This window comes from Cebus imitator, unplaced genomic scaffold (assembly GCF_001604975.1).
Source record: "Cebus imitator isolate Cc_AM_T3 unplaced genomic scaffold, Cebus_imitator-1.0 Scaffold431, whole genome shotgun sequence".
Classification (NCBI taxonomy): domain Eukaryota; kingdom Metazoa; phylum Chordata; class Mammalia; order Primates; family Cebidae; genus Cebus; species Cebus imitator.
This window is the reverse complement of record NW_016107746.1, coordinates 1,470,162-1,480,499: the sequence shown is the minus strand read 5'-3', so window position 1 is coordinate 1,480,499 and position 10,338 is coordinate 1,470,162. Positions and strand designations below refer to the sequence as shown.

The window sequence follows — 10,338 nt, the reverse complement described above, 5'->3', positions numbered from 1 at the left end:
TCCGTTTGGCTCGTTTTGGTTGAGACACATTTTCTTTACTTGCTTCTACATTTGAAAGCTTTGAAGAGCTCATTGTTTCGATTATCTTCTTTGCTATAAGATATAAATGTTAATTAGCTCCTGAAATAAATAATTTTCTAACTGCAAAGGTGGTTTGAAATCCTTAATAAAGAATGAGCATAAGGAAACTAAAAATACTGCAATATACATATGGTGAAAGCACATAAATAATAAACAAAGAAAAAAAATGCCAAAAAAAAATTGAAATAATGATCAAGAGCAAAAAATAGCAAATAAATAAAACATCATTTGATTAATATTCAATGTAGTAAAAAAACTGAGGTTCTTTAATGACTTGGAAGTGGTTTATGCTATGTTAAATAAAAGAGCAGGATATATACTTAGTGGACCACGCAGCATTAAAAATAAGGTGGTAGATGATCTAGTTCAATGATCACACACAAAGTTATGCACAATGAGTACTGAGTGAAAATACTCTGTAAACTCCTGAAAGTCCACACACAGGGACGGAAACCAAACTGTTAACAATTGGTTGCTTTTAGAGAGTAGAATAGAAATGTTTAAATCCCTATGTACATTGCTTTTTTTATTTTAATAGAAAATATATTTCCATCTGGGAAAATTCCTGGATACAAATTCACATACGTGTAGTATCAACTTTATTTTTTAAAAAATAGAAAAAACATTTAAGGAAATAGACTCAATTGAGAGACTATTTGCTAAGGGCTGAGCTGAGCTTGAACAAGCTGACAGTCCAGTATCAGAGTAGCCAATTAAGACAACAAGCCAAAATGAAAGTAACAATCTAGTTTTTTAACCACTTATAACAACTATGTATGCAAGAAGCTAAACCTGAGAAAGGACCAGCTCCTACCTCTTCCATAGTCCACCACAGAATAATATAGATCAGCATAGAAGAAGTAGTCACTTTACTATCCAGGCAGCCCCAAACAAAAGGCTCTTGCAGTTTTATAGGCCTCAGGGCTGGAGGTTGGGGGTAGCTATCCGTGGAAAAGTACCAAGTTACAGTGGAGAAAAGTGACTTCAAGGCTCCCCCTCCCATTCTCCTCCATAAGAAGGCCTCCCCCAAAGGCCTCAATAAAGAGGCTATGAATGGAGGTACTCAGGCTAAATACGAGTAAGAGCATGACTGGCTTCATGGGGCTCAATCACTGAATATAACTCCCTTAAAAGATTATAACACATTGGCTATGTATCAAATCTGATGTAGAAAGGGAGGCTCATCACGTAAGTCTTTGTAATTGCCTATGGTACAGCCTAAAATAATAAAACTGTTGAAAAATCATACATATGTTGGTACTCAGTAATATTCCTCACTCTGGCCTCTAATTCATCCTATTGCTATCAACTCATCACTCAGGTAGCCTCACAAAAACCCGTTCCTCCACCTCACCCCTAAAATAGTCCTTCCACATTCCACATGTCAGATGCATCTTGCTGCCTGTAACTGCATAAACATTTCCTACATTTTTCTGATACTCTACCTGTGTTGAAACCCTTCCTTCTGCATACGAGCAGACACATATGTGTGTATATCTTAATATATACATAGGTATCAATATGTCCACATTATATTATAAAGAAAAAAGCACTAAGCATACTGTTTTTGCAGCTGAACAGGTATTTATGAAAATACATGTTTTTGACATATTATACATAAACAGGTAATGTTTACATATGCATAGAAAAAAAAAAAAAAGCTAGAAGGATATATACCATAATACTAACACTGGCAAGCTTGTCCAACCCACCTTACTTTGTTGTTTCTGTTCTGTTTTGTTTTGTTTTAGGCTGCTAGCCATGGTTTTTAGTTTCTGTCTCTAGTGATAAGCAGAAAACAAGGATGAGGAAGGGAATTTCCTGGCCCAACCAAAAATAGAAACTAAGAACCCATGACTGTATTCTCACCCTTGGACAGCTAGAGGGTGTAATCCTGCCCACATTCAATACACAGGGTAAATCCCATCTCTCCCATAAAATCTTCTCAAAGCCCCCTTATCAGAGTAGCTCTTTTCCTTACAATATTATCATACCTTTGCTTGTACCCCTATTACTATATTAAGCAGCCTGCTCTGGATCAATTACTTAAATATAAGCCTTTCTCCTCTAATGCACAGTGAACACCTAGATCTATCATCCTTTTACATGTTTCTTCCCACGGTACCTAGTATAGGACAATGCCTGTTTGAAGTATAATATTCACTGAACAATCACTGAATTTATATATCAATTAGGTATTAGAATGTACCCTACATCCAACAGAAAAAGGTCATTTAATTAATTTTCTGCAAACCTTTTGATTGAAGAATTGCCGGAGAATGTTGTAAGAAGTCTCCAAATTTCTGTAGTGTTCCTTCTTTTTTGTTAGTGGCCAGGTTTACACCAATTATGGATGCCTGACTCCGTAAAGAATATGTTTTCTTAGATGATGGATGTGTGGAAACCTAAAAAAACAAACATTTTTTGTTATTGTTAATGAGAAGAGTTAGAAGGAAATAGTTATGGCCACAGTTGAATTCAAGAGGCTGGAGACAGATTATGAATTCTCAGGTAGGAAACTTGGGATTAAGTACATAAGGAAAGGGATAAAAGGACTAGAGAATGGCAAAAAGAGTTTGGCAGGGAGATTGTTAAAGTCAGAAGTAAACACATGAAGCAGCTGCTACTGGCCAAATGCTAATTTCAACTGAATCAGACATAAAGGAAAGAGAAGATAAATGAGTTATAATTGGACACAACTAGATTTCTGGATAATTGCTACAATTTTGGACAAATTAAAAGACAAACCTTTTGTTCCTTTTTGACAGAAGAATTTCTATCCTCTGAAACAGGAAATTTCAAATTAGTTCTAGGTGTAGTATTCTTCTTATTTTCACATTTCACCAAATCCTAAAAAGAATGAATTTTACCACCAGTTAATTTCTTGACAATATTTTCTTCCTTTAGACTCAAAAAAGAAAATATGTAAAAAGCTATATTATCACTTAAAATAGTGATTCTTAACCAGGGGCAATTTTGAACTCAGAGGACAATGGCAATGTTTGAAGATATTTTGTCTTTGCCAGAAAGAAGGGGAGGGATATTGTTGGCCAGAGTGGGTAGAGGACAGGAATGCTGTTAAATATCCCTACAATGCACAGGATAGCCCTTAAAAAGAGGTATATAGCCCAAAATGTCAGCTGTGCTAGAGTTGAGAAACTCTGACTGAAGGTGTGAATTTTTCACACATATCACAAGTAATGAAATTACATAAGTTAAATGAAAAACATGGAAAGAATACTTTTATTTGAAACTTTGCTTTAAAATACAGGATAGCAATACACCTACCTATTGCCTAACTCCCAAACAATACAAGCATCTATGTTTAAGTCCTCTCAATGACTGACATTTGACAATATCAAAAATAAAATAAAAACAAAACTTCATATAACCACAGGTAAAATATGAAAAAAATTAAAATATTATCTTTCTTCTCTACTACATGGGCATGGCATCTTATTCTTCTTTTCCCCACATAACCTCACATAGTACAAAGTCCTTTACAGATATACTCACTGAATTGAACTGCTGCAAATTCTAGTTGTACCAAAGATTATAAGCATAAAAGGGGAAAAAAAGGACAAGAAGAGAAGATAAAAGATCATGAATGAACCTCCGAATCCGAGTTAGAAAGCAGAAGTTATAAGGGTCATGAGAAGCAGATGCCACGACAGGGGGAAAACAGACGGTAATCATGGGAAGCAAGTGGGAAGAGACCATGAGGCTACCTCCACACACAGTCATCAGTAAGAAGTTCTTTGGAGTCTTCACTGGATTAGAATATAGCATTGCATAAATGATTTTCATGAGGCCCGATGTACTTAGTTTATTACAGCAGCAAAGATCTAGCAAAATTAGTTAAAAAATTTGAAGTTTCTACGTGATGTATCTACAACAATCTGTCAATCTTTTCTGAAATATACATGAAGGACATATACCAATAGTAAAATTAATAAAATATTTACATTTTAGCCTTCTTGAGAGCTATGCTGTTTTTCCTTCTTCCTTGAAAAAAAAAATGGATCAAGAAAAAGCCAACTGATGGTGAAACTCAGTGTTTTAATGGTATTTTTAAAAATTAAATAAATATAAAACAGAAGTTAACTAGTAAGACTATACAAAACAATCTCTAAAGGTGTTACATGTGTAACAGAAAAACTATGCTAAATAATATTCACTCAGTAAATTTATAACCTAACAGAGAACTTCAGGAGTATGGTTAATACTATTTCTGCTCTTCCACCAGCTTGAAAATATACTACTCTTTAAAGAAGTAAAAGAAAGTTGAAGAAAAGTTATTTTGCTAGAGAGTCTGTAATTAGTTTTAAGCTCTAAACAAGTTACTTTAAAAATAAATATTACCATTTATTGTGTATCTGCCACTTGCAGAGCAAAAGCTAAGCATTTTTAAATATGTTAATCCACTGTCTCAAAAAGGAGAAAACAGGATCAGAAATCTCATCTGACTTGCCAAATTTCCACAGCTAGGAAATAGTAGACTTGGCAACCCTACAATCAAGAAACTGCAGTATGAAGAGGTAAATAGTTTTTAGCCTAACACTACATAGAGACCCAAATTTTAACACTGGCTGATGAAAAAATAATTCCTCTTTTAAAACTTGCTATGATCACAAAGATTAAAATTTTAGTTAAATGACAAAGATTATACCCAAGCAAGTTAGCCATGTCAGTTTCTCTGATTTCTACATCACCCTTTTTTCTCTTCCATTACAGGGAAAGTAACTTAAGTATGAACAGGACTTGTATACTGAAATAGCTCTCCAGTAAAATCCACCATGATTTGATGTATTATGGTTTAACTGAAGCAAGAGACAAGCTATATATTTTAATATACATAGCTTTTTATCTGAAGACCACTAAACCACAATAATATTCTTTAATTTTTTGAGATCAAGTCTTGCTCTATCGCCCAGGCTGGAGTGCAGTGATGCCATCTCATCTCATTGCAATCTCTACTTCCTGGGATCAAGTGATTCACCTGCCTCAGCCTCCTAAGTATCTGGGATTACAGGTGTGCACCATCATGCCTGGCTAATTTTTGTATTTTTAGAAGAGACAGGATATCACCATGCAGACCAGGCTGGTCTTGACCTCAAGTGATCCACCAGCCCCAGCCTTCCAAAGTGCTGGGATTACAGGCATGAGTCACCGTGCCCAGCCCACAGTGATAATCTTAAAGGGTATAAAATATACCATAAATTGTGATTTTGGTCTCTAACAGCAGTGCCTATGAACAGGAAGACAATATAGCAGAGTTTAACTATATACTATAACAGCTTTATAATAAGATTTGCTTGTTTAATTTACTAATCAGTTTTACCTCTTCCATTTCATTACTCTTCCTCTTCCGAGCTTTGGAAATCTTAACTGTCACTGGTGTGGTACAACCAGGGTGTTTCACTGCCATTTTGTTTGGCTGTAATGGTGTAAATTGAATCTCTAACTCAGGTTTTGGAAATCGAGTGCTTTGATCATTTTCTGCTGACACTTCACAAGAGTCAAGGACTACAGATCCATCCTACAACAGAATTTAAAAGTAAAAAATATTATTTGTAGAGTATCCACTTATAAACTACAAAGAATCAATTCTCTCAAATGCCTATTCAAGGCACTGCATTGGGAAAGACAAAAAGTGTGCTGGGTCACACCAAGGACAAAAGATTGAGTTATCATCTACCCTCTTCAGACTCTTAACAATGGTATGCTATAATTAGGGGCAACTCAGATATCGGTATTTCCCAAACTTGTATGATCATAAGAATTACTTACAGAATTTGTTTTTTTAAAAGACTCCTGGGCCTACCACAATCTTCTCCCTTGAAGATTTCTAGTAAATCAGAAATCTCCAAGGGAGGAGGCTGGAATTTTTTACAAACACCCTGCTTATACTAAAGTAGGCTGCAAATACTCTGCTACTCTTCCCATGAGAGTTTCTCATTCCCCTCTATTTGAATTTGGGCCTTAGAGCCAACAGGATGTGGTAGAAATAACATTATGGTCCTCTAAGGCGCAATCATAAGAAGCATTATAATTTCTGTCCTGTCCTCTTAGAATACTTTCAGGACACTCTCCCTCAAAATGCTCCATCTCAAACCAGACACTATGCTGTGATATATCCATTCCACAGGCAGAGGCCACAAATTAAGTCCAGTGGAACACCCAGAATCAACTAACAGTTAAGTGAATTAATCATTTTGGACTTTCAGCCTAGTTAAGTGTATCAATTATATGAAGGCAAGAACAATACAAAGTAGCATAAAAATATGATTCCCCAAGCTGTGGAATATACAATAATTGCTGGAATTAGAAAATTGGAACCAGGAGGTTTTAAGACAACATACATAAATTGGTGAAGAAAGAAATGTTCCATTATATGTGTTTGTCCAATAAAAAATTAAGCCTTGTTTATGGATCAACTTCAAACTTTTCTGTGAACTCTGTGATTTGTATTAGTCCCCAAGGTCAGTGCTAATTATTTGAAACGTCTAAGAACTGTCAAGGAAAAACCAAGAGAAAAGGAATGGCTCATGTTATTTTCCCAGATTAAAATGCCCTTCTCAGTTGGGCATGGTGGCACACGCCTATAGTCCCAGCTACTCAGGAGGCTGAGGCAGCAGGACTGCTTGAGCCCAGGAGTTCAAGTCCAGCTGCCAGAGAAACACAGTGAAACCCCATTAAAAAATTTTTTTTTTTCTTCCCATTGTCTGCTTAATAAGCTTCTATTCATAAGACACAATATGGTATCATCTTTCACAACCACTCAGGCAAAATTCATTTTAACTTTTTCAGTGTTCTTTATAGTACTCACTGTATATTTCTACTATAACACATAGCCCATAAAGTAAAACCAAACAAGTCAGTCACTTATATATCTACCTTACTAGATTCTTTACTCTTTGAGGATGGCAATCATGTCTTATTGATATTTGTATCCTCAGTGCTTAGAATGGTTCCCAACACTGAATGCTCCCAATAAATGTGTTTTTAAAAGAAATTTAAAAAGTAATTTTATCTTCAAAAATTTTAAGTAACACAGAATTTTTATCTAGTTCATTTCCAATCTGAGAAACTCTGTAGTATCCAAAGTTATTCACAGAACCCCAAACCCAATACAAATTAAGGAAACTCATGAGTTGTTATTGAAGACGGGTGACAAAGCTATCAAACGGATACAATTCCAAAAAATACTATTTAATACAATGCTTATTCAAGCAACCTTTAATGATAGCAAGTTATCCCTATTTTATCTTTTGTAGGATTTCCTATTTCTAACCATCAAGTCTGTTTATATTAACAGATCTATGGCTTTTAAGATGAGATTAACATCATTTGGGGATATGATCTCCCAAAAGAATTTCACCTCTCCTCAAAAGCCTCTAGTTTCACACAGCACAGAGCACACATAGCTAATTGTGTAGTAAGATATCTTCAACAATTGATTACTCCTGCAAATGTTATTTAGTAATGAATAGTGGATAAAGAGAATAAGTAAGTGGACTGTGCTGCCAAATACTTACCTCTACTTCACTTCTTGACATTTCAAAACTTGTTGATTGAGGCTCACTTTGAAGTTTGTCAGGATTTGCTGAACTAACATGTCTGGGCTTTATATCCATGATTTGTGTTTCCTAAAATAAGGAAATATTAAAGCAACGGGGCATATTGAAACACTTCACATAAAGAATATAAAATCAAGATTTGTGTAAAACTAAATAGTGGAAGTAAGTAAAGACATCTTTAATGACCACCTGGCCCTCCTATTTCTCTTTCATCCTCAGAGACTCAGTAAAGGTTGGGTCACTTTCTAGTTATTGAGTCTGATCTAAGGAGAAATTTGAAAGATTGCTTGCAACTTCCAAGTGTTCTGCATACATTCTCTTGCTTTATTTTCATTGTAACTCTCCAGGAATGTCTGGCAAGAATCATTATTCCTACTTTCAAGATGAGGAAATAGAGAACTACACATGTTAAATGGCATGGTCATGCTCAGTTTCCCAACAGTTGCTTTTGATAACACAATTTTGAAAAACTAGAGGCTTCTCAGGAATGCAACTACAGCACTAGAGTATAAAGGGCCATAATGAAAACGAAATCTTTTCTTGCAGCACATTCTTCATTCCATTTTCTCAGTCATAAAATAAGTTCTATTTCAAAACTCTACTTAGGCAATTTATAAAGAAATATCAGATTACATTTTTAAACTTAATAAATTCTAACACAGACCCCCTCATCACAGCCAACAAAACCAAAAGTCAGGTAAACCTCTTATGTCACTTCCCCATTACTGTCAAATAAGAAAGACTCTATTGAATTCATAAAAGGGAAAGTAACTAGCATGTATTGATTTCCACTGGAGTAAGAACTGTGCTACTTGTTTTACAATCTTCATTAAGTCCACAACTCTTGTTAGAAAAATACTATTATCTGTTTTAGATAAAGATCAAAAATGTTAAGTAATTATTCTCAAAGGTCCCAAAACGACAGCGACAGTGGTTGATACCAGGTTTTTCTGACTTTCTAGTCTATATTAAACAATACAATACTACCATTTTTTAAAGCAGGTAATCTCTCTTAGAATCACAGTCTTTTGATGTGACACACACATACATATTTTTCCTATTGTCTGAAGGCTTTAGAGTAGCAGATTTTCAAATACAGATTATTTATTCTGGAAAGACTAACTTCAGATGTACCCAGATCCTATTTACTGGGAAGCAGCTATGTGTAAAAGGCAATTTTCTTCTCTTTCAGGATTTCCAATCCCTAGGTAATATAAAAGTAACAGCTGAATGACTCATGGTGTCTCTCTACCATTAGGCTTACTTTCATAATTTGAATCTCTTTATAAAATAAGGATGGGCCCAAGTGTTCAAATTTACCAAGAGTTCATACTGAATCACATTTTCATATTTTAAAGGTATATTAAGGACTAAACCATAAATTGTTGATTTTCTAATTACTCTACCTGAGCGACATAACCAAAATATTGGAGAAAATGCTATATCTCAGTCATTAATTGACAAATCAATTTTAATGATAAACTTCAAAACTCAAAATCATGAGAAATCTCCACATTTTAAATACTCTTGATTTCTTTCTGGTCTATTCAGACTTACACCTTTTTTATCCTTTAAGAGTTAATCAATTAAGTAATTACTATGTTCAATTAAAAAGGCATAGAAAAAAAAGACTCTACTGACTATTTTAGAAGTCTCTGATACGATCCTTTTTAATTGTTCAATTTCATTATCTTTCTGTATATTACTGGATATCAGTGCTTTTAGCTGTGTTTCTAAAGCTGCAACCAGTTGGTCTCGTTCTTCTCGCCACTTTTGAAGGTCACTATCTTTCTCTGCCAGCTGTGCTGTCAGTATTTCCTAACCAGGAAATAAATAAAACATTAAAATAAAGCTTGATATATTATGAATGTAAGAATGTTTAGAAATTATTATATGTAACACCATAAATATAGCTTCAAACAAGATATGACAAATTAAGTAGTCTAGATAAAATATTTAATTATAAAACAAAATACATATCATTTTATACATTAAATGTCTACATTTTTTTATCCATATCCCATCTCTTTCCAAAAATCGGCCTAATGGTAACTTCTTTCAAAACACAATTACAGCTATTGCTTTCAAACTAGTATCATCATTTCTGCCAATATTTGGGAAATTAGGAGGTAAAATTACAGCAATAGCAATAAACAATAGAAAGATAAAAATAGAAAACAAGACCATTTATAAATGGGTTCAAAAATCATGAAATACTGATAAATTAAAGGAAACATGTAAAACCTAACATGAAAAATCATATATTTCTGAGAGAGATTAAAGAACACCTAAATAAATGGAGAGATTGGTCTGTGTTCAATGACCAAAATACTAAATATTGTTAAGATGTCTCCCCCAAATAGATCTATAGAGTGAAAGCAATTTTAATCAAAATTCAGTATGTGTGAATATGTGTAGAAATGGAAAACCTGACTCTAAAAATTATATGGAAATGCAAATCATCTAGAATACTCAAAATTATTTTGAAAATGAAGAACAAAATGAGAACAATTAACTATGTAATTTCAAGCTAGCACAATAATCAAGACAGTATGTAAAGACAGATACAGTAATCAATGGGACAAAAGAGGAAATCTACCAATCTATGCTAAACTGACCTACAAAAGTGGTAAAAAAAATTTAATGAAAAGAAGGACAATCTTTCCAGTAAATGCTG

The 10,338-nt window shown here is 34.1% G+C and overlaps 1 protein-coding gene across 1 annotated transcript in view; it reads right to left on the bottom strand.

Moving 5' to 3' along the window:
• The window catches only part of KIF20B (kinesin family member 20B), a 67,493-nt gene that overhangs the window by 1,433 nt on the left and 55,722 nt on the right, over positions 1 to 10,338 (bottom strand). Inside the window, exons 27-32 of the mRNA XM_037731916.1 lie at positions 9,303 to 9,479; positions 7,620 to 7,730; positions 5,423 to 5,620; positions 2,830 to 2,931; positions 2,336 to 2,486; positions 2 to 93 (exon numbers count right to left, since the gene is read on the bottom strand). Coding sequence (XP_037587844.1) covers positions 2 to 93; positions 2,336 to 2,486; positions 2,830 to 2,931; positions 5,423 to 5,620; positions 7,620 to 7,730; positions 9,303 to 9,479 — 831 coding nt within the window. The remainder of the gene's footprint in view (position 1; positions 94 to 2,335; positions 2,487 to 2,829; positions 2,932 to 5,422; positions 5,621 to 7,619; positions 7,731 to 9,302; positions 9,480 to 10,338) is intronic.